Here is a 24,860-nt window from a genome sequence, read left to right as displayed (position 1 = left end):
CACCATCAGTGACCCTTTTCAGGAAGTCATAGAGGTGTGTTTTGTATCATAGGATTCTCATTGATCAGATATCCATTATCTGTTTCTCATTTTTCTGTTGGATGATTTGACAAATATGATGAGATTGCCCTTAAGATGCTCTGTGTTCTATATATTCAGTACATTTTTTTTTTCCCTAGCAAAAGCACCACTAAAAAAAAAAGTCAGAACATGTTGATGAAAAATTCTTCATCCTACCTACTTAACCATAATCACTGTGAACACTTCGGTGTATATTCTTTTATTTCTGTTCTCTTGTGAAAAATAAACATATTCCTAGTTTTGCAGAAATAAGACCACAGCGTAGACCTTCTATTTGTTAACCTATTATTCCTCTATGTTGTTATTTCCCTATAAACAGTGTGTTGTGCGCATCTCTCTTCACTTACAGCGTTTAAAATTGGCAGCATAGTCTTCCATTGTATGGATGAGATAGCTTCTAACTTTTCACTATTTTATGTTGAGATATACTTTATACTAAGATATTTTAGGTCACATCATACACTTTGCCAGTCTGGTTTTCTGTTAATAACTTTACTGGCAGCAGTACACCTAGATGCTCAGGGTTAAGTGTTTTGGGTCAAAGTGCCATCGACCTGGATTCATGATACGTCTCTTCTGCTGAGAAGATAGGGTAGGTTTATAGTTGTGAAGAAAGTGTTCTGAACAGTTAACAGAAAACATCCTATAGCTCTTGAGAAACAGACAGTAAACCTTTACTTTTTAGAAACATATATATGGAAATATAGAAACAAAAAATTGAATTTACAGTAATTTGTGGGAACCATTCACTTCATAATTCTATTTAAATATTTGCACACAATCTAAGTGTGTTATGTCATTATAACCTGATATCATATAAGAATAGATTATGCCTTTGGGTACACATTGGTCATCTCAGTTGAATACCATGTATTCCCTAGCTTTGTGCCAAGGTCAAGGACCTGAAGAAGATTTTGCCACCTTCTCTGAAAATGTCACTTAGGAACCAGTTCTTTATTTTTTTAAAGTTGTCAGTGTTATAATCATGAAATATCAAAAATAAAAAATAGGTCTATACTGTGTCAACTGTAGCCCTCTAACTTTATAGATTTCATATGGCTAGAAAAAAATTGAAATGAAACACATCACTGTTTTAACAGTGGATGTTTCTGGGTGATGTGATTATGAATAATCGAAACTTTCTTCCTACTTTTCTGTATTTCCAGATTCCTAGAGTGAACGTGTGTTATATGTTCTAATATATGGGGATTTGGGAATTAAACTATGGAACAAATATTTTTAGGCTTCAGATGAGGGAAGGTGGGGTGGAGAGAAACCATAAAGATAAGAGTGGGTAGTTACTTTTCCACTGAGAATGAGGCCTGCCAACCCTAAGGGAACTCTCTGGTCCCACCCTGTACTTTTCATAGCTAGAGTTTTTGAAGTCCTTTGTGCTAGTTAGGGACTAGCATAGTTAGCACAGCTAAGTAAGTATGTAACAGATTTCTATTATTAGTTTATCTTTGCTGAGCCTCGTTTGATTGACGGAGAGTTCTCCACCCAGAAAGTTCGATTTATTTTGGCAGTTCAAAGAGGATATGTTGGAGTGCTTGTTATCTAAAAAAAGTAAGGCTGAGAAACCTGCTTTCTCCTCCTCCCTTTAAAAAAACTGTTTGGGTTGGTCCTAGTGAACATGCCTAATCTAGGGATTACTCTGCAAGCATGACCCGAGGGCTGGTTTTGTAAATGTTACCAAATCTATTACTTAACCACAGATGTGCTTCCATTGTTGCCTTCCACATAGTCCCCAGCTGAATGGTGAAAGTTCGTTCTGGGAGACTTGGCTAAATCCGAATCTTTTAGGTCTTTACCTTATGTTGTACAGTGGTTTGGAAATATTTCATCGCGAAAATTTGAACAGTCACATGGTGCAACGTAGATTGAATTATATGGGTTTTTAAAAGTTAACTTTTATGATTATAAAAATTATAGATGCTCAAAAATAGTTAAGTACAAAGGAAAAAATATAACTCATTTCATTATCCATAGGTTAACCATTGTTAACATTGTGGTTTTATTTCATTTCAGTCTCATAAACAATTACATGTACATATATACTCTGTGTACCTTTCACTGAATATTGTGTTATGAGCGTTTCCATGTGATTTCTGGTTTACTTTTTCTGTATTGCAATAGTGACTTCCTGAAGCTAGTAAGTGCTGTTATTTATGGTTGGCATGGGTGCAGATGCCTTTTATTTTATGGTGGCTGCCTTAAGTATTAGACTTCCAATAAACCCTTGAGATGTATGTATTAAATGTGATGTTCTTTGTTGCTGTCCCCAAATCGATAGATTATTAGAGCTGGCAGGGACCTTGGTGATGGAGTTTAGTCCTCTAATTAGAGAAATGAGAAAAATAAGCCAGAGGAGTTGCCCCTTGCCCAATGTCATTAAGTTATTTAATGGCCTAAGAATATTCCTCTCTTTTGCAGGTTGAGAAACTTGGGTATTGAGAATTTAATCAACATTTTTGAAAGAACCTGGTTGTGTTTTTTTAAAAAAGCTCAGGTAGGGAGGAAAAAGTCAAACTGGTAGTTATATAGTGTAGTAGTAAATTGGTAAAACCTATTTGTTAATTGCATTTTCCATCAGCAGTTGGTTAATTTGATGGCATGTGTCACCATTATCTTTATTTCCTCACGTATTTGTGCAAAAGTCATTGATATGATGCTGACAATGCCCACTTTCCTATTTGAGGAGTTAAAATAATTATTTTTTTTGCTTTGCAGTTAAGCAAAATGGTCAGTATTTAAGGAACCCTAATTTTCAGTAGAGATAATGAAGTGAGTGTTGAAGTTTTGATTTTTTAAAAATTGCATATTCAATACTAACACCTTTCATTAGTTTTGAAAAGCAATGACTTCCTGGGAGTATTTTCCAGTTTATTTGAGAGACAAATGTCATGGCCTTGTGATTGTTTTTTTTTTTTTAAACAAAGTGATACCCTAAGAGATTAGCTAGAAAAATGAAATGCAGTTGTTGACTGTGTCCCTTTTACCTCGGGAAGAACTCGGGGGAATGATTGTGGACAACACCAGCTTTGTTAACCCTGAAGTGTAGGCAGTGGGGGCCTGTGAACATGGCATTTACAGTGGTTCACCGTCCCCTGCCTTGGAAAGTTCTCTCTGGAACAGTTGGAGGTGCTGTTAGCGAGGCCTGCTTCCTGTGTGAGTACCTATTGTGGAGGCCTCCCTTGAATGGGAGGTTTGTGAGAAGTGCTTTCCCACCAGTACACAATGCACCCTCTCGGCAATGTAAATACACATTCCACTCAGGGTCAGGCTCACAGCGACTGGCCAGAACTCCCTTGCAAAGAATGATATTTTGTAGTTCCATTTATTTATAATGGCTGGTGGAAAATTAATATGCTTGTTAAATCTATTTTTAAAAATAAAAGGGAAGCCACTTATCTAAGAGTGTTTGCTGAATGTAAATCAATTAGCTGTGGCATATTTTGATCTTGCTAATTCTCCTGCTCTAGGAAATGAATGTCACCTTCTTACTAACTGTTCTGTCTATATTTAAAACTTGAGGTTCTTGTTTTAAGAGTTATCCTTATGCCTCAGAAAACTCCTTTTGGGTTCTCTGATGAAAGACACAATAGGCTGTGGCTAAAGAAAATAAAGTAGTGACCCTAGAAAATACTAGATCAAGTCATCTTGGGATTTCGAATGGGCTCTATTGAGCAGTAAATGAAGGTCTAGAGATCAGAGCAGATAAGATTCTTACTTGGTAATGGCAACACAAAATTATTTGTCTTTATTTCCTTGGAGTTGATCGTTTGCTTTGAATCCAGGGCATGGGTATGATTACTCGAGAGATTGAACGGGGTCCCCGTGTAATGGGCCTGGATTTATTGGAGTCAGGTCCCACCCGGTCCCTGAATGTTTGCTGACATTCCCAGCAGCGGAGTACCTGGTCCCCAACATCCATTTCCTATCCCCCCAGCCTGTTGCTCTTTTCTCAAGATTTTACCAAATGAATTTGTTTCACCAAAGTACTTTAAAGAGTGTAACATAAAGTCCTGTCGAGAAAAATCCATGGTGGAATTTGGATACCTTTTCATTTGGATTAATTATTCTCTGTTCAGACCCTGCCGGGTGAATTGTGGATGTATAGAGTATAAAATACGGACAGCAATCTTTGTCTACTAGAAAGTGAGTTTAAATTTTTCTTATATTTTTACATCTAAGGTGCTTGGCATGGAGCAGTGTTTGTCAAAGTGTGGTATGGGGGACCCTTGGGTGTTCCTGAGATTCTTTTAATGGGGTTCATGAGGTCATAACTATTAATAATCCTAAAATGTTATTTGTCTTTTTCAATCTTATGCTTCTGAGTTCTTCAATAATGTTAACTGAAAAGTATCTTGTGTCTTTCATGCTTTCACTTGAGGAGAAATATGAAAATTGAATTGGAGAACATGCATTTTGTAGCAGAGTTGAAATTTAAAATTATTTTTCTGGAAAGATTTTAAAGCCTATTAGTGGACTCCTTAAATTTAGAATTTGAATGATTTTAGAACAAAAGAGTGTCTTACACAGAGCAGAACCTAAGTGAGTATTTATTAAATAAATGAATGCAGCCCCCTTACATTTTCTTAACCAATTATATTAGTGTAATTAATGATGTCGTCATTATTCACAGGGAGTATTTAGAATATAGGCAAGCATCGTGCTTTCAAACATTTAGATTCGTCTGTTTGCATATAAGTATGTATACACCAATTGCCATTTCATTTATTAAAGCTCTTTGATGCTCTATGGTACGGGACAGTTGTTGTGTCCCCCCCCCCCCCCCACCGTAAAAGAAAGAAAATGTTTTTTCTGAAGAATTCCACAGTTTTGTGTTTTCAAAAATATTAGTCTGAATTAGTAAAGTGGTTGCTCATGTTAAAATTTTGTTGTAATGGGCTAAAATCTGATACAGTAAATAGATGTTCCCTTACACAGTGTGTCTTTGCACCTGCTAATTTGTTTCTTTATAAGTGTCATTTCATGTGAATTTTCTGTTTCAGTACCTTGTAAGTTCTAAGGAACACCTGGCATTTGCTTTGTGTTTAGTCACATTAGGTGAAATACAGAGCTGCTTATGAGAATGTCATCAGTTGTAATGATTCTTTAAGAAATAGTTTGTTTTAAAAAACATGTTTGTAAACTGATTTTCAGTGTATCCTATACTATTCTCATTGATTTCTCTACCCTCCCCCACATAGGGGAGGAAGAAATATTTGAACCAACATCTAAAATTAGTAATAAAATGTTAGAAATCTTTGAAATACATATTTAAGTATAAATTGGAGAAAACATCAGTGATGTTTCTACCGGGCTGAAGTAACAGCTTCAGAGCTCTTCCTTGTAATGAGTGTTTTATAACATCTATTCAGTTCAACAAAACTGAGTTTGTTAAATAAACATGATTGAATTCTATATGAGCTGATTAAAGAAACAATTTTAGTATCCTCCTGGCTAATCAGAAATGAAGGTTGAGGCAGGGGGCATGTTTTGAAGACAAATTCATCTTCTGGCACACTCTTAAGAGTAGGAAAGATGCCACAGCTGGGAAACCAAATTTAGACATTGGAGCTTATCTCAGATGAAAGGTTTCATAGAGCAGGGCGGTCTGTTGACTTCGGTTTTGTCAGAAGTATCCAATGTGGATTTGGGTTAATCGAATATAACATTTCAGTGTAATGCTATTTAACATCATGACTTTATTTCTAGAATCCTAGAATTCTAGTCCAGTCCAGTCCCTGGTACATAGTGGATGCTCAATAAGTATTTGTTAAAAGAATGAATGATTATCTCTGTTCATGGCCTTTTGTTTGATGCTATTTTAGAAGATTCCTTTCAGCTGAGTCCTTTTGGGATATTGAAAATAATAGAATCTTGAAACCCTTTGTACCAAATACCTTGTTCTGACACTCTTCTCATCGATGACTTGCTAAGCTGCCCTCCTTTGTGAAGTAATTTTACTTTTGTGTTTAATCATGGCATATCTCTTTGAAAATCAACACAGAGGGTGTAAGTTTAGTAGTTTATAGTTTGGTTTCTTTTTCTCCCTAATTTTTAACCATCTGGACTACATGATAGTACAGTGGATTTGTTCAACCTTCCTTAAGCTACTTTAGAAAGTGTTTTAAAAAATCATTAAGTCTGCATCTTGGTAAGGATACACCCAAAACTCACAGTTGTTGCCTTTGTGTATGGGGAACTGGGGACTGGATAGGAGAGAAATGTACTTTGATTGGATGTCTTCGAAAGTTATCTTTTGAATTTTGTACTGTGTGCTTGTTTTATCTAATTTTAAAATTCACTAACCTATGAATTTTTCATCAGTCCTTCCACTTCCATGTTTTGTTGCTAGATTCTTAGATGTTATAATCAGCTCGCTCAGAGAGCATTGACTCTTAACCATCACTTTCTGAGTCTCTTTGGGCACCTTACTTAACCTCTCTCAGCCTTAGCTGCAATACCTTTTAAGAGGGGAATACTGCCTCCTTCACGCGAAGGTTGAGAGGCTAGGTAAGAATTAGTGTGCAGGGGCTGCAAGCCGTGCCTTTCTTTGCTTTGGGGCTCTTTCTCTCATCCTTTCCCAGAAACAGTCAGTTGTTGGGTGTCTGCAACACATCCCACCCACACACCAATAAAGGGTGTTACACGTGGCTGTTAGGTACCCAAGTGGTTGTAGAAATGTGAATTTAATTCATAATAGATCTCTAAAAGCAGAGTAATAAAATACATTTTGGATTTCATTAGAGGAGACTCTAGAAGTTGTGTTAAAGAACCCACATTACAGATGAAGAGACTGAGACCCAGAGGGCCTGTGCAGGCCCACCTTGAGTCACAGCCCTGACGAGCAGTGGGACCTGTCACAGTGCCGTGGGGCTTCCAGGCAGGTGGTAGTAAGTAGCCCAAGGGCTGGGTGAGGAGTGAGCTTCTGGTGCTGGGATGGAGAGGAGAGCGTGTCTTCTGATTTCCCATCTCATCTCTTTCTATATCTGCCCCGCCCTTGCAGCTTGCAGGTTGACTGGTGGGGAGGTGCCGAGACCTGGAGCTGGAGAGGGTTTTAGGAGTGACCTCTTCTGTTCTTGGACTTGTTTTCAACATCCTATAGAAAAAGATATAAACAACCACACAATTCCGAATCTCATTGAAAAGAAATATTTTCAGTTCTTCTCATCTTTGGATAAAGTATGTGACAAAGTTAGCTTGGATATGTGTGAAAATAAGGGCTCATAGCTTTGGAATGTTTCTTGTTAGATGCTAGACTGTCATCCTTGGGATGTGAGAGAGGGATGTGAGATTTACTGTGCTGAGTGTGCCTTGAGTCTAGGTGTTCTAATAAAAATGTCTAATTATGTCTGCAAACTTCTTTAAACACCGTTTAAAAACAATGAACAAAACAAACAGGCCTTTGGTTCGTAAACCTCTTTTGTAGTTGGGCCCCCTTTCCCTTTTAGTTAATATTTGCAGAACTGAGCTGTTTATGTGTGGATGTGGATCAGAGGTCCAGAGATTGTGTATATGTAGTGATAGAATTTTTTTTTAAGTTTTTGTGTTTCCTTAAATATTTGGAGTATATTGAAGGGCTATGGAAGCAACCAGCCTCTGTATATTCATGGAGAATTACATTGATAAAAGTAGCCTCAGGATGCATATAATGCTTACATATGACCCTTAGATATGTGGGGTTTTTTTTTTTTCCTTCTCAGAAAATAGTGCCTTTCCTATATGGTAGTTTTGAGTTCAGACATGACTATGCTTTGCCAAATTAAAAAAGAAAAGAAAGCATCTATGGATTCTCAAAGGCAGGGCCTATACATTAGACTATTTGGCATCCCTCCTTGGCCTCTGGAGCACAGTAGACAATTCTTTTTTTTATTTATTGCTTGAATCATTTATTGTTATTTAATCTGTGGCAGTGGTGGCAGCGGTGCTTTTAATCTAACTCAGTTTCACGGGATTTCTCTGTGAATTTAAACTTTGCCACCTAATTCTCCTGTGTTTATAATTGGATGCAAAAAGCGAGAGTGTCTTTAAGGTTAGGAACTTTTTCAGACAACTGTGATTTAACTTCACTAATGAACCCATGTCAGACAAGAAGACAAATTCCAGACTATTTGTGCCTCAACCAACCAGCTGGGTGCATACCTCCAGGTACTGCTCATGTCTCAAGAGGTTTTTCTGCATGAACAGTTATCACCACTCCTTTCATTCAAGTGGCAAGCCATGGCAAGAGTCTTTCTTTCACAGCTGTGTAGAACTCAGCTGTAAAATTAGATTTCATTGGCATAAAAACACAGTGATTGCTATCACTATTTACTCAATACGTTCTTTTTCAACATTTTACTTAGATTCTTCCTCTCTTATGCAGAAGGCTCAGATTATACTCATACAAGTAAGAGAAACTAACAGGTTCTTAGAGTTTGAGTAAACCTCTCTTTTTAGCTTTTGTTTAATCTGTATGAAGTGAGCACAGTAGGCAATGGTGTTTTGAAACATAGTCTATTAAGAGCAAAAAGAAACCTTAAAGGCGAATCTATAATCTTGTCATTTTGTAAAAGAAGAAATTAATTGCCCAAATTTAAAGCTAATTATTGGCAAACCTCAAATTAGAACTCATATTTTCCAATACTTAGTCTTGGGGTCTCTCTGCTCTAGTGCTTTTTTGCCATAACATACTGGTCCTTTGAACAGTTTTTAGTGGAAGGGCTGTGAAAAATTCTAATAAATATCTTTAGTTTCTCTCCATATCCTTTTTTTGGGCACAATTTAATTTAATTTTCAGAAAAGTGAAGGAGAGTGTTTGCCTGTACAAGTACCTTTCCTCATGGTTGCCCACAGTGTACAGGAGAGATGGTACAGAGAAGCACTGAAACCACCTGCAGCCTTTTCCTGTCCAGTGGCAGCGCCCCCCATCAGGTTCCTAAATGGCCACATGGTAATTCCACACGGTCAGAGCCAGTGCCACGGCCCCTGCTTTAGTGTTACCAGAAGGGCAAGAAAAGTCCTGCTTTCACAGTAGCAGGAGCATAGTAAAAACAGGCCGATGTGTGTTGAGCAGGTTTTTCGCAATTTCAGAGGCAAAGGAGGTTGCACAGTGTTTCTGTCTTGTTTTCCTCATTTTTTTTCTTTCTATTGACGCTGTTGGTGTTTCCACAGTTATCATCAGAAAGCTGTTCCTAGTTTTGCTCCAAAGGCTAGAACCGTTTTGAGAGTTTCTAGGTCTTGAAATATCATCAGGGGTTTACCTTTCAAAACCAGAATGGAGCAGGAAGGTAAGAGGTTTTTCTGATGAAAATAAAATAGCAAATGATACTTCGATATCTCGTTAGTTGTAAGAATGTGTATAACTTTTTAAAAACTTTTTTTCTTCTCTCTCTTCCTCTCTCAGCGTTCCTCTTTCCCTTCCTCCTCTCTCCCTCTTTGTTTTTCTAAATCTTGCTAATAAAACTTAGAGTGGAAGACTACACACTAAGAAGCTGTCAGTCCTTGTGACTGAGGGCATATGTACATAACGGCCACCTGTATGAGAAGGAAGTTCATGAAAGCAGTTTTTCTTTCTTTTTTCTGTGCTACATGATTCTCTGTCAAATTTTGACTTTTTAAGATTTTTCTTTTTTACTACAGTCATGGCATAAAAAGTGTAAATCAGCTGCACAAACGTTTGTTGTAATAAATTAGGTTTTATTAGGCTTAGGTTTTACATTGGAAGCCATTAAGAAACTTGTAATCACTCATAAAACATTAGCTATCTGATAATTATATTCTTTGAAAAGAGAGACAGTAATTTGTTGGTAACCTCTCAAACCCATCTGCCTCAAACACGACACAGCACAACAAAGCCCGAGTTTTTTTTGTGATTCAGTAAGTTTATCCTGTTGTCATTTTGACTACTAATGGGGTTTTTCTTGCCATGTTGAATCAGGAAAAAAAGTTCTTTTCCTTATTACTATTTAAAAAAATGGCTAGAACATTTCTCTGGTATGTTTGTGACGATTTTCTGACACCTGGTCCACAATAGATTCTTACTATTGGAAGTCATTTAGTATTTTTAGTAGAGAAGGAACTTTTGTTGAAGTATGAATCAAGCTATGATTTTACTAATGTGCCCCTGAGAGTATTTTTCCCAGGCTGCAGAACAAGCATGTAGCAAGCAAAATGTTTACATGCTGTTTATATTATGTGAAGGTGATTGGTTAATGTATATTTTATTGGAAAAGATACAAGCTTTATGGAATCACAATTAACTTTAGTGGTATGAATTCTGAAAATTATTTTATTATTATTTATTAGATTATTTATTTTCCTAATTGCTTCATAGGTCTTAATTGGTGGGTTTCCATCCATTTCCCATTCATCAAGGAACCCATTTCATTTCTGAAAGTGCACTTGAATTGCAGAATGGAAGCAAAAAGTCAAAACTGCTGATGTGCATTTTTTTTTTTTTTTTAAATTGAGGTGTAATTGGCACACATACATTCTTCTTATCGGTTCTCATACTGCTTTTATTTTTTACACACTTCCCCGTGATAGTTTAGGATAGGTCAGAAGCCACATCAGGGTGTAGGTGAAGTGAGCCTGGGAGCCTGCGCCTTGGCGCTGGCCTGAGACTTGACTCGGGGAGCCCGTCTCCTCTCACCCAGCAGGACCACCCCGTTTGGCGCTGCTGGTGATGCTTTGCTCTTTTTGGTGCCGTTAGGTTTCCTTTTCTCTTGTCATCTGAAACCCATTTGTGTACTGTACTGCTAACTCACATCTTGAATTAATGTAAGGAAATTCAGGTCATCAGCCTATGGAGTGAGGACCAGGACATTCTGTTACTAATATGAAGGCCAGGTCCACAGACTTAAACCTTCTCCAGCGGTGATCAGGGCTTTGGTTTTTTTCAAGTTAGAAATTCTTCCTAGTATATGATTGCTTTTTCTGGCCTTTGGAAATGGATCTGTGGTTCTCTCCTGAGAATCAGGTTTTTATGAAATTGGCTGTGTGTTTCTTAGGATAGGCTGGGGCCAAAATACCATGGAAAACCTTTTTGGACTTGGAGTGAGGGAAGCAAAATAAAGGGAAAAAGTAATAACCCAGTTGCCTAGAGTAATGTAAAAACTGAAGACCCTTTGCAATATTATTTTAAAATAAGGTGTTTTGTAAAAGCTTTGGGGGCATATTTGGACAGAATTAAACGTCTTACCAGCAGTGAGGATCTGTTTTTCAGAGTATGCAGCCCCCCTGCCCCCCCGCCATTAGCCTAGAAGTTCTTTGGTTCTGGACCTTGCTAGCAGGTAAGGACGGTAACAAACGACTTGCTTTCAGGAGAGAGGGAGGTTAACCACAAGTGCTCACGTGGCATCCCTTCCCTGTCAATCAAAAGAATAGAACTGGCCGGGCATGAAGCACTTGTGGTTTTAGTGTTAGGATGTGTGGTTAGGGGGAGAGGTTGTGAGGGCCTGTGGTTGTCACCGAATTCTTTGAAATAGAAGTATGGGTAAGAATAAAAAGAATAGGAGTGAAACCTTGGAGCTCTATGTGAAAAAAAAAAAAAAAAAGTTCAGAGAATTAGAAAAAAGCATTGTAGTAGAGGTCATCTATTTTCTATTGGTTTAGTCGGATTAGTTTTGCAGCACATTTATTTATTCTTTATTTGTAAATGGTAGTGGTCTAAAGAATGGATTTATTGCAAGAGCTCAGTTGTGTGTGAGGAGGACAGTGTGGTTGTGGTAGAGCCTTGAATGAAGTACATGAGTTCTGTGAAAGCTCTGGCCAGCTCAGATACACATCTGTCCGAGGGAGAAGGAACCCAGACCAGGACAATGCGGGTTTTGTCAGGGTGATTTCTCATGAGACTTTCTGACTGACACGGAAAACAGGTACAGCTCAGTTATCCAGAGATCACACATCTGGCTCACGCAGCTTCCCTCAGAGCTGATAATCAGCACGTGGTCAAGGAGGACGGTGCAGGGCACAGAGGAGAGCTTCTGAGACCCCAGAGACCACTCCTCTGTGTGTGTATAACTAACAACCTGGCTTCCCAGCCCAAGGAAGATGTAAGACAGCCAATTTAGGATATGTTTCTCAGATTTGAGGAGGTGTGGTTTGTGGTGCAGCCTAATGAGGAAGAGAGAGGAAAAAATATACCATAGAATTTAAACATAAGAACTCAAAGTAAGGGTGAATTTCTCTGAGTATGTAAGGTCAGAATGCTTAGTAACTCCCTAGTACATCACCTTGTGACTGAACACAGTCTTGTAAACAATGACCCTACATCCCTAAGAAAAAATAAAGTTATGGCCAGACTGCCCTATAATGAAGTAAGAAAATGTATAATTTCCATCCACAATTATTGCAAATACAGTTTTTGGTCCTTAAAGTTAACTGTTTGAATAGTAAGCCTTCCACATTCATGGCTTCATTTTTAAAATTCCATTTGAAAAGTTCAAGTTCGGTCAGCTTTCTTAGGCATGTCACATTCTCCAGGTCTCCTCAAGGCAGTGGTGCTGAGGCTTAAGCACCTCTTAAGGTGTTTAAGTTGAGTACATGTGTAGTTTTGTCTTGGTTATCGGCCAAAATAGAGGAGACTCACTTTTGGGGGAGCTGTCACCATTAAATGACTGATGCATGGCAAGCCTTCCCAAGTCTCTTGGCCTGACGTAACCTTCTTCAGCTGTCAATGGTTAGGGCTGGGTGGTTTTCCCAATTTACAACTTGAACGTTTGACTTTCCATTTGTATTTGGAAAAGTCATTACCTCCTGCCACCCGACACCCGTCCCCATCACCAGGGAATAACCAGAAATATGGTAACAACCCTAGTAAATACTACTTTGTACCCTGTTTTATGTTTTGCGTCTATGGTTTTCGTTCTTTTATAATTCTTCTCCTGCCTTTTCTCTTGTCCCGGTCCACGGCACTAAATTGTTGGTGTTCCATGATAATTTAAGGACTGGTTGGCAGGCAATTGCCTTGTTAAGTAGCTGGGCATTATGTTGCCTAGAGGTAATTTATTGCTTTTTCTACATGTCCCTTGAATTCCAGGCAAATGAACATATCCTGTGTATGTGCATGGAGTGTAGAAAGGGGTTTTTAAACATTGTTGGCTGCATGAACCACCCCTTCTAGATCAGTCTCTTACCTTGTATTGCAGGCAGGATAAAGTCTGGTTTACCTTTGGTGAAACTCTTGGGCATTAGAAAGTAGGCCTTGGATTTTAGCCAGCTGGTGGCCTAGGGTAAAGAGGGTTAACAACTTTGCTTATGAGCAGTGTGGCTCTGTGGCTTCACTTTATTCTTCCATTTTTCTCCATGATTAAAGGTACGGTTGTTGCATGATTGAGTTGAAGCACTAGGAGTGTATGACGTTTATATGTTCCCACTGTATGCTGAGTTGATTGTACAAGTAGTTGATTTTTTTATGCACAGTTCTCCATCTTCCCCTCCCTTGTTCCCCTCTCAGTAATCTGCAACAACCACTGCACATCTGTGAGGCGAATAATCCATCATCCAGTAGAAAAGAAGTACAGGATTCAGGCATCTTTCTCTGTATTGAATAGCTGCATTGCCCAAAGTTGCCTGTACGATTTTCAAAAGCAGATACAATTATCTCTTTGTGCCAGTGGACTTGGTTTCTTTGGGGGTTTCTGCAGCTCTCTGTTGGCTCCCACCCTCCCTCATCGTAGATTTATAAGACTTTCATGGAACTGGGGAGGGGCTCTGTCCTTTTATCCCACACTTGCAGAACCTGGAGTTTAACTGCCCAGTTTGGACTTGACACCTGTGCTTAAGAGTGCCAGCTAGTGGGGCTGGATTGCTGTGTTTTGATGATAGCAAGTCCCATTGTTTATTACGACGCCAACCAGAAGGTTTCTTAAGTTGGAATTGTCAGTGTTAGACATGATGTTGGGAGTTGAGACATTCTTTGGTATAAGGGATGGGTGGCCAGGAATGCCTAAATTTTACACTAGATCACAATTATGTCCTCCTACCAGTACCTGCGTGCACAGGATGAAAAAAGAGCGGGTTCTATCCTTATGCTTGTCTGTGAGATGACCAGGACTTTCCCGCAGTGGGAGAGGGCTTTGGTGCTCACTACTTTAGCAGAGGAGAGGGGAGGGGACAGAGCCGCAACCTCCATAACCTCACCAGCAAGTGCCTTGGGGCTCTTCCCTGCGGAGGGGTGAGGAAAAGGTGGAAGTGAGTGTGGAGTGCTTCTTTCCCCCAGATGCTTTATCCTCAGACCCTTAATGTAAATTAGTGCCCTGGTTATCCAACCTGCACGTTGAAGAAACATTAAATAAAACATTACGCTTAAGAAATAGGCCTGTGTAATATCAATCTGAGGAGAACTAGCCATTCTTTCTTCATGCACTAGTAGGGTTAAGTATATTTGAAATAAAATTGAAATGGACATTAGTACTCCATTAGTAGTACTACTCAAAATCAAACATGTCATGATAGTGTCAGTGGAAGTTATTTTGGTTAATTCTATTGTGGAAGAATCTGTTTCCTACATTAGGATAAACTACTGGGCTTTGAGTTTTGTACTTTTATTTGCTTAGGAACTGAGTAATTGCCTCATAAAACAGCATGATGGTACTGGTAACACTGCATTATAAGACCTGTTATTATAGAATGTGCTTCCCTAGTTGGGACAAGACTTTGTTGTTTGGTGCTTAAAATAATTAGCTTCTCCAAATGGGGTTATAATGAATAGTGTAAAATTTTACTGATTTAAAATAAAGTTTATAATCTCTTGGGTGGCTTTTATGCATCATTTGATACTTCCAGGGAAGGAGTTTCTTTGGGGTGGAATTTGGGGGAGGGAGATATATTTAACATTCAGAATGGAGGTTTTAAGAATGAGAAGAAATATTTTATTTGTCACACCTGAGACAAATTAGAGATAATCATTAAAGGATTTGCCCCACTGTTTTGCCTGATTTGGGTATTGAGTATTAAAGGATTCATTTACCAAATCCTCTTGAATTTGAAATTTTGGGGGACTTTATTATGAATGAGAAAAAATTTAGAATGAACCACATGGCAGTTTCTTTCTGAACTGACTTAAAATAGTGTGCGTGTGTGTTTGTTTATTCTTCTTTGTCCATGCTATTAAACTTTTTGTGACAAAAAGTTTTAGGCATTATTGAAGGATATGTAAATACTTCTTAAAGAACATTATAATTCTGAATAGGAATTCATTGTTTTCCTGCTGTTATATTGAAAAGCTAGATGTCGGTGGCAAGTACCATTATGGAATGAAAGTGGGCTTGGTGTTGTTTTGAATACCTGTATGAAAATCATTTATTCTGTGGAAACAATGGAATGTGCCGTTAAGCCTTATTCCGTACAAGGTGCCATGGGTACTCAGGTACAGGAAAGCTCAAGACATGCAGAAGTGATAAAGCTGTAAATATGCAACAGGTTAAATCCAATTCAAGGAGGTGACGGGAGAGAGATAATTAGAACATGATTAATTACCAATTTAATGGCAAGGTCAGAAATCACAACAACTGCAGTGTAGGCAGTTAACCTTTGTTTACTTGCTTTGTTAACTGCTTTTTTTTTTTTTTGAGAAAAACTTCTTATAGCTCATTCTCTTTGGCCTTATTTTCTGTAATTACCTTAAAGATAATGATATGATCAGTGTTCGTTTGACACTTTTAGCCTCTCAAATTGTTATCTCATTTTATTCTGAGGAAGGTCCCTGGGGTTAGGGGACTTACTATTTTTCATAAGTTTTTAAAATTTATAGCTAAATAATGAAACTGAGGAACTAGAGGTTGTGTTCACTTGGCTTCTTAGAGACTCAGGTTTGTGGTCTCCTAATTCAGGCTATTTCCTGGGTTTTGCTTCACCCCTTTTAATACAATACTGTGATTAGAAGAATTTGAGTTTCGACTGACCTCATGACGGTGCACTTAAATTGCTGACTTGTTACAGGTGAATTTTTGTGGTCTTGAGTCCTTTTCAAAAAAATGGTGATTTTCTTGCAGGAAGCCAGTTGAGGGAAATTCTCCATGAATGTATGTCACAATGATGATGACCGACCAGATCCCTCTGGAACTGCCACCATTGCTGAACGGAGAGGTAGCCATGATGCCTCACTTGGTGAATGGAGATGCAGCTCAGCAGGTAGGTGCAGTAAGAAGGGAATTTAAGTCAACTTGTCTAAGTGAGAAACATTAACCCAGAAATTGTTTTTTTTTTTTTTTAAGTTTTTTTTGATGTAGACCATTTTTTTTTTTTTAATATGTCAAGTGTTTATTAATTTATTTATTTTTTATTATTTTTGTCTGTGTTGGGTCTTCGTTTCTGTGCGAGGGCTTTCTCCAGTTGCGGCAAGCGGGGGCCACTCTTCATCGCGGTGCGCAGGCCTCTCACTATCACGGCCTCTCTTGTTGCGGAGCACAGGCTCCAGACGCGCAGGCTCAGTAGTTGTGGCTCACGGGCCCAGCTGCTCCGCGGCACGTGGGATCCTCCCAGACCAGGGCTCGAACCCGCATCCCCTGCATTGGCAGGCAGACTCTCAACCACTGCGCCACCAGGGAAGCCCAATGTGGACCATTTTTAAAGTCTTTATTGAATTTGTTACAATACTGCTTCTGTTTTCTGTTTTGGTTTTTTGGCTAAAAGGCATGTGGGGGTCATAGCTCCCCAACCGGGGATTGAACCCACACCCCTTGCCTTGGAAGGCGAAGTCTTAACCACAGGACTGCCAGGGAAGTCCGCTAACCCAGAAATTGTTTTATTTTGAGATTTAAGATCTGTGATTTTGAACCTTTGTAGTTCTCTAGAGGTCAAGTGTTTTTGTTGTAGAATTACTATATGATTTAAAATATCAGAAGTTGTAGTTTTTGAGAACAGCAAACTTTACCTAATCCAGTTGGTATTCCTGAAGCATCAAAAACAAATGTCTGATTTTTGAAATGGATCATTTTGAAAATATGTACAAGTCTTTGGAATAAAATACAGTTTGCTCATGTCATATATTTTGCTTGACTGGTTTGCCTGATTGGTCAGAGCAGGATGGCCCGAGCAGGATGCTCAGAGGGTGGATCGGGTTTTTATCTCACACAGCGGGTGACTGGCCCCGACAAGAGGCACAGGTCTGTGTGAACCCACCCTGGCTCCTGGAGCAGTCCTTCCAAATGTAGAGCCTGCTGCCCAGAAAATGATGGTACTTGTTTTCTATAAAAACTCCTTTGCCACTAGTTACTTAACATTACAGAGTTGAAAAGTTATTCCTGAGCGCATTCCTGTAGCACTTGGGAAAAAATTTAAATGGTAAGTAAAACTTTAAAAATTATTAGAGACAAGTATTGTCGCTGATAACATTATTTAAATTTTTAATTGACTACTAAAACTGGGTTCCCTCAGTCTTATACTAAATAAATGCCATTTTTTTATACTTGTGTAGCTCTTTAGAAGCACAAAAGTAGAAGACTTCGTTTTATCAAAAGTAGAATTGGGAGCAATCGCTTGAAAAATATTTATGCAAAATATATTAATAATTCAGAGAAGTTAATTGGCCATTTATTTGATGTCATAGTACATTATGACATCTTCCCCACCCCCCATCTGTCATAGTACATTAACACTCTTTATCCATCATAGTACATTAATACTTTGTATATACTTCTGTTGGATATTGCTTTGCTGCTTAATAGTTTATATATATCACTTTCTCCTGCATTAGACTGTGAACCTCTTAAGAACAAAGAATATCTAATAGGTGCTCAATAAATGTTTGTCAGTTGAATAAATTTCCTCCCTTCTTGCCACTGATGCAAGTATCTCTCTTCCTGACTCCTGATTCTCTCTCTCTTGGCTCATTTCCACCCATCTACTGTAGTATCTTTTATCTTAAACACACAAATAGCTATACCTCTCATCCACCCAACAGAAACAAGCCCCCTCCCTTGACTCCACATTCTCCCAGTTACCATCTTGTATCTCTGCTCCCCTTTACAGCAGTACTTCTCTAAATAGAGCCTCTGCTTCCTTGCCTCTATTACTCTTCATCTCCAGAGTCTCCACTTGTTTCTTGTCATCTTTCTATTCCAATCTGTCAGCAAGTCCTGTTGGCCTTACCTCAGGAACATTGCTGAAACCATACTTTGCCGTGTCCACTTCATTTCCGTGACCACTCCTGGACTCTAAGTCAACACCTCTCACCAGGGTAGGACAGTTCTTCTCACTGGTCTCGCTGCTTTTACTTTTGCTCTACCAGAAAGCATTTGCCACACAGCAGTCTGCTAAAAACATAAACGTACCATGTCACTGCCCTGCTCAGAGCTGTCCTGTTTGCCCGAGATAAACTCTGAGCGCAGTACTATGGCCAGTCCACCTTCTGTGGTTAGTGCTTGCCTCTCTCCATCATTCTGCCACTGCTCTGCTCCGGCCACTCATGGGGAGGTCTCAAAGTGCCATGAATAGTTTCAGGATGCGGTGTTTGGTCTCCTTTATTTTCACTAATTAAAACAATAAAAAAAAAAAGGGCAAGTTGGGACTTCCCTGGCGGTCCAGTGGTTAAGACTTGGCGCTTCCACTGCAGGGGGTACGGGTTCGATCACTGGTTGGGGAACTAAGATCCCGCATGCCTCATGGTGAGGCCAAAAAAAAAAAAAAAAAAAAGCAGGGACAAGGTATTCAAATATGACTAAACTTGGAAAACAATGCAGGTCTTTCAGATGTTGTCACCTGGTTCCATTTTGCATATGTACCTGGGAGACCTGAGACTACCCATCCATGTAGCTGTGCACCATTTTTGTGTTTTGATTTCTCCCTCATTTCTATAATTCATTTTGCATAGAGTAGCCTTTTGTACTTTTATAAGCCAGCATACAGAGCCCTTAGAATTTTCCAGTTTTTTCTTCAGGAATAAACTCCTTTGCTCCCAGAAATGACCAGTGACTGAAAAGACTGGATTTCCTCAGAAGGCCTTGTGGTGTTTCCTACTCTGTAGATCTACCTCAGCTCTTAAGTAGAAGCTGCTTAATAATTTTGGTTGATAAAATCACATTTTGATTTCGCCTGAGAAGGTTTCTATAAAGCCAAGAAATGGGAAGATTTGTTAATCTGTTTTATAAACAGTCACAAACATCGAGGTTTCTCAGACTAGGGTACACTTACTCTAAACAAATCTCATCGGAAGGGAATGTTTCAGTTTTTCTAATTCGCAAATATGTTTGATTGTGCTAGAAGCATTGACATTTAGGCATTTAGGTTATGTGGGCCAAGCTGTTGACTGGCATTAACCCTAAGTTTCCCTTAATGGGGCACAGTTGTTAACTGGGCAGAGTGTGTTTGAAATATTCCTCTCAGCAGGAATGGCCCAGGATTTATCATGCCTTGATGTCGTCACTGTGGCTTAGCTGAGGCAGTGGCCTATGTGCCTGACATTTCTTTTTGCCTCTTTCTGCCCCCAGAGTCCCCATTCTGTGTCTCCCTCATTCACTCAAGCCTTCACTTTTTCCTTTGGGTCCTAACGTTTAGTTTTGGCAGAGTTAAGTGTGGTAGAGTCCCCAGGGCCTGTGTGTGGAACCTGGGCTAAGGAGCAAGCAAAACCAAAATAATGGAGAAATACCAGAGAGGAGGTGGGGGAGGGGGAGGGATAGGGGGGGTCACCAAAAAGAACAAGGACCAGGAGTGAGGATCCGAGAGTCGGGCTGCAAGAGTTTTGAGTGCTTGTCTGGGGTGCCTGCTGTTGTTTGCTGCTTGCTCTTAAGAGCACGTGCGGTGTGATGCTCAGGTGGGTTTGTGTGAAAGGATCAGGAGGCTTTGACCATGCTGTCCCTTGAGGCAGTACTTTTCAACAAGGACCATTTGGAGGCACAGGGCTGACTTCAATGATGGACATTGCAGGCACTGTCCCGGCAGACCCCTGGGGTGACGTTTTAAGGGAGAGGCACTTATGGTGAGGCCAAAAAAGTGGTGAGCCACTTCCCAAATTATACCGTTGAAGAGAGCGGCCCTCTGGCTATAGGGTCCGCCTCTACATTTCTGTTAGGAGTGTGTAGGTGAAGCTTACCTTGTATGTGTTTACAACTCTTAATACATTGCAGCTGTGCCGAGGGCATTCTAATTATTTCTATATATGCAAAAGAACCACCACAGTTAGGAGAAAGCTCTTCAGTCCCCACAGCCTTCATCCTCCTGATTTCTGTCCTGTTGGTTTCTGGATTTAATTAGGACGAGTTCTTGGCAAGATTCTCTGCTCCGTTCTGGCTCCCTAAATAAGAAACACTGTTAATTTTCATTATCCGAAGTCATGTTAAGTTTGAAACCTTGTTTTGTCATTTTATGTAGGTAGCAGGAAAAGGATGATTCTTTTCTTAAAATGAAAAGCCGTCCTCATTATGAATGAATGAAGATTTAAAGTATATTATCAACTAAAAAATGAACAAGAATAACAATAACAAATACACAAGGTGGATAGAAGGAACTTACTTAACAGCTTTATTGAGATATAATCCACATGCCATGTAATTCACTTATTTAAAGTTTACAATTCGACGAAATTGATTATATTCACAGAATTGTGCAACCAAGACTACCATTAATCTTAGAACATTTTTATCACCCTGAAAAGAAACCCTTTAGCAGTCACTCTCCATTCCCTTCTTTCCCCTATTCCTAGGCAACCACTCATCTACTTTCTGTCTCCGTAGATAATTTGCCCATTATGGACATTCATGTAAATGAAATCATACAATATGTGGTCTTCTGTGTCTGCCTTCTCTCACTCAGCATAATGTTTTTAAGGTTCGCCCATGTTGTAGCATGTATCAGTACAGGCATACCTCGGAGATATTGTGGGGTCAGTTCCAAGCCACTGCAGTAAAGTGAATATTGCAATACAGTGAGTCATGTGAATTTTTTGGTTTCTCAGTGCATGTAAAAGTTCTGTTTACACTATACTGTAGTCTCTTAAGTGTGCAATAGTGTGTCTAAAAAATTGTACATACCTTAATTTAAAAATATTTTATTGCTAAAAAATGCTAACCATCTGAGCCTACAGTGAGTCGTAATCTTTTTGTAATAGTAACATCAAAGATCACTGATTGCAGATCACCATAACAAATATAATAATAATGAAAAAGTTTGAAATTTTGCAAGAACTACCAAAATGTGACACAGAGACAGGAAGTGAGCAAATACTATTGGAAAAATGGCGCTGATAGACTTACTCCACACAGAGTTGCCATGTTAAACCAATATGTAAAACACACAATTATCTGCAAAGCACAGTAAAGCAAAAAAGCTCAATGAAACAAGGTATGCTTGTACTTCATACCTTTTTTATTGCCAAATAATATTCTAGTGTATGAATAATACTACATTTTATTTATCCATTCATCAGTTGATGGACATTTGGATTGTTTCTACTCTTTTTGGCTATTATGAACAATGCTACTATGAATGTTTGTGTGCAGATTTTTGTGTTGATGTGTGTTTTCGTTTCTCTCATATATACCTAGGAGTGAAGTTGAACACCTTTATTTTTAACTATTGTTTTCTAAATAAAGTACATCTGCTTCTTTCACTATAATTTCTTCTACCTTTAAATAGATCAGCATAGCTAAATAAAGTTTGCTTCCCTTAATATGCCTAACCACATACTATTCTTGAGTTATAAAAGTCATGTTTCCACCTGAGCTTTTGTGTGTGGCTGTATAAATTACAGTGAATGCCCTTCAGTAATCAAAATATTGGCATTTCATACGTTACGTTTCAGAACCTAATGTTCTGAAACATTTTAGAACCTAATGGTGTATTAATTGAACTATCTTTGTTAAGTACTTTTAGCACATCTTAGAGATTTTAAGAAGTAGCAGCTGGTTTTGAGCATGAGAGAGTAAGCATCAGCCCAATTTCCAACTTGTTCTATTGGCTTAATATTTCAATAATCTCTGAAGAGGAATTAGAGCAGCCACCAGTTAAAGAAACTATTAGGTTAAGAACAGAGTGTTCACCTAGAATTTACTGATTTGCTAATTTAATCTGTGACACTTATAACCTACGCGATGGTGGTATGCCACTTTATATTCTTAGTGACACTTCTAACATACGTATTCATTAGGTCAGTGGGGTGGGGAGAGAGCTAGGCGCCTCTTTGTTCTGACTAGCATTTAGCACACAGAGAGCCCCTAGCAAATGTTTTGTCATTTTTTATTTCTTATGTCTTGCTTTTCTTTTTTCTTTTAAGCTTCCTGAATATTAATTGCTAATGAGTATTCTTAATGCCTCTTCTTCAGGAAGTAGATCTCCTTAAATGTAAATAGAAAACTGTTTCTGGCATAGCCTGGTAACATGTGTGCCCTGGAAGACAGGAGGTTAAAGTTACCTCAGTTGTGTCCAATTGTCTTAACTTTAGCCTGTTTCGGTTGATCAGCATTTAGCACGTCATTTTATTGGGAGTGAGGTTTTTTTTTTCCCTTTTGTTTCTTCTTTCTGAAAGCCTTTGTTTCCCTAGACAGAATACACAGCCAGAGTTTTCCTGGATCATTCTTTTGAGTACACATTTCCAGACAGCACATTAAACACATTAAAACTTTCCACGTTCAGATGGTGCTCGTCATCAGCACGTCTTTTACAGCAAATGTACTTCTCCTCCTAATCCAGTGACCTTTTCTGTTCTGGTTGATATCTTCTTAATAACTTTTCCCCTGACGGCTCCCTTCTTGCATTCAGTAGTTCAAATCCTCTCACCACACAGGTTTACTCTTCAAACATACTGACGGGCCACTGTGTCAGGGGGACCCAGAAAGAGGTTTACAATCAGTATAGTGTAGAAAAATGAATAAACGGCTCTTAGGGGCCTTGTCCAGGAAAAAGAAGGATATTCAAATGAGAATGGGACTGGCTGTTAAAATATTATTGCTGAATAATATTAGATAACATCTCCCTTTATGATAGAATCCTATTTAGAAGCTGGGGCTTGAGCTAGAAAGTAGAAAAAGTTAGGCTGGTCAAATGTTGGGTTTGGGAAACCAAGTATGGGGAAGCTCAGTTTTGGTCAGACTCTTCAGCATCACAGTATATGAGAGATGTGTAACTTGTGCAAATATTTAAAGAAAATTATTATTGCAAACTGCTGTCCGCGTTCTCTCTACTACTCAAACTTATAAGGCCTGTTGTGTAAAGATTGTCAGCTCTCTTCTTTGAGATTGGGGTGGAAAGAAGGAGTGAGAGGGTAAGATTTATGACTGAATTAAGGAGTGACTTTGTTCATTTTAATAAGCATTTGTCATACGTCTTCTGTGCAGGACTGTATTAGGTGTTGGTGACACAGACCTGAATAAGACACTGTTTTTGCCCTAAAGGAATGAGCAGTGTAGTTAGGGAGCAAAATGTGGTTTACCAAAAAAAAAAAAAAAAGAAAGAAAAAAGGCTGTATTTATACATGTGTAGAACCACAGGAGAGGTGCTTGGATTGCAGAATGTATCAGTGCCTTGGGAGCACAGAGGAGGGGTGGATCAGGGAACGGGATAGGCGGGCAGGAAAACAGAGACCAGGCAGGGAAAGGTGTCTGTGGGGAGGCTGAGCCTGAACTGAGACCTTGCTGGAAGTTATTCAAGCTTTGCATATCATATAATCAGTTTCTGTTTTATGAAATGTAAATACTGTGTAGGGATAGTATAGTCAATGAGGAGCTAATATTAGTGGCACCCCAAGCAGACCGTATCTAAATCTCTTTTCTGGAAACTTTGCTCTTCAGTATTCTTTCTAGAGAATCTGTCTGTCCTGTGATGCATCCAGCCTGGCGACCCACCCGTGGCCTCTTGATGTCTATTCCTCACAATTACCGATTCTGCAGAAGTGCAGATCCTGAGTACCCCTCCACCAAAGCTGCTTTCCAGCAGCACAGGCAGCCAGCCCCGTTTCTGAGGGCTTCCTTTTAACTGTAAAAAAGTGAAGTGAGTTTATCCAGGTCTGTGGTCTGATTTTACCTCTCTGCCTTAGGTTTGCCAATTCTACTCCCTACACAGGCTTCCTAAAAGGCATAGCCTACGCATAATCTCTGTCTCATAAAGGAAAATGTTGATGCCGTGCAGAGGGTGGTGTTATATGTGGCACCCACAATAATTATGACACATGACATATAATTATGACAGCTCTGAGCTGTCTGGGTTGAGGGACACTTCAGAATTTAATTAGCCAAAGGCAATAATAATAAGATACAAGACGCAGTCAGTATCCTTCAAATGGGAGCTGCCTTCAAAAAGGAGAGGATTAAGGAAAAACACAGGCGTGGCAAGGTTGCACTGCAAAATAACAGCAATTTAAAACGCTATGGTGGTTTTCACATTATGATTGTTTTCAACTTATTGCAATGTTTGACTGTCTGGTTGCACTCTAAACTCCAGGGCAGCAGGGGCTATGTGTCTCTTGTTCACACTGTGCCTGGCGTCTGAGGGTAGCATTCAGTAAGTGCTTCACAGTGGATGAAGGATGAATGAAATGAACAAATCTAATTCATCTAAACCAGGGCTTGAAAACTGGCTACCTATTGCATTTGTCATACAGGCATTAAAAAAAAAAAATCTTTATAGTTAACAAAAAATAATTAGGTGCCAACCTTTAAAAATGGGAAGATTGACACAAAATTCTGGATCTTTATGTTGAAAACCCAGAAGATCTGATAACTGGGCTGGCAGCAGTTGACTGGCACAAAGCAGCAGCTGCCCGCTTTGGATGGGGAGTGTCGTCCCCAGGCCCCACCCTGTCCACGTCACTCAATTTCCAGACCTGCCTGGGCTCTGGGGTCATCTGAACTTGCAAC

At 39.1% G+C, this 24,860-nt stretch overlaps 1 protein-coding gene across 4 annotated transcripts in view; it reads left to right on the top strand.

Annotated features, from left to right (window-relative positions):
- Positions 1-24,860, top strand: part of FNDC3B (fibronectin type III domain containing 3B) — a 350,826-nt gene that overhangs the window by 50,434 nt on the left and 275,532 nt on the right. For all 4 annotated transcript variants that reach the window (XM_082393898.1, XM_082393896.1, XM_082393895.1 and 1 more), the window contains one exon: positions 16,068-16,206. In XM_082393898.1, coding sequence (XP_082250024.1) covers positions 16,096-16,206 — 111 coding nt within the window. In that variant the 5' untranslated portion in view covers positions 16,068-16,095. The remainder of the gene's footprint in view (positions 1-16,067; positions 16,207-24,860) is intronic.

This window comes from Balaenoptera borealis (genome assembly GCF_965194805.1).
Source record: "Balaenoptera borealis genome assembly, chromosome: 5".
NCBI classification, from domain to species: Eukaryota; Metazoa; Chordata; class Mammalia; order Artiodactyla; family Balaenopteridae; genus Balaenoptera; species Balaenoptera borealis.
Note: the sequence above shows the minus strand (reverse complement) of the source record. Positions and strands in the feature narration are given on the sequence as shown.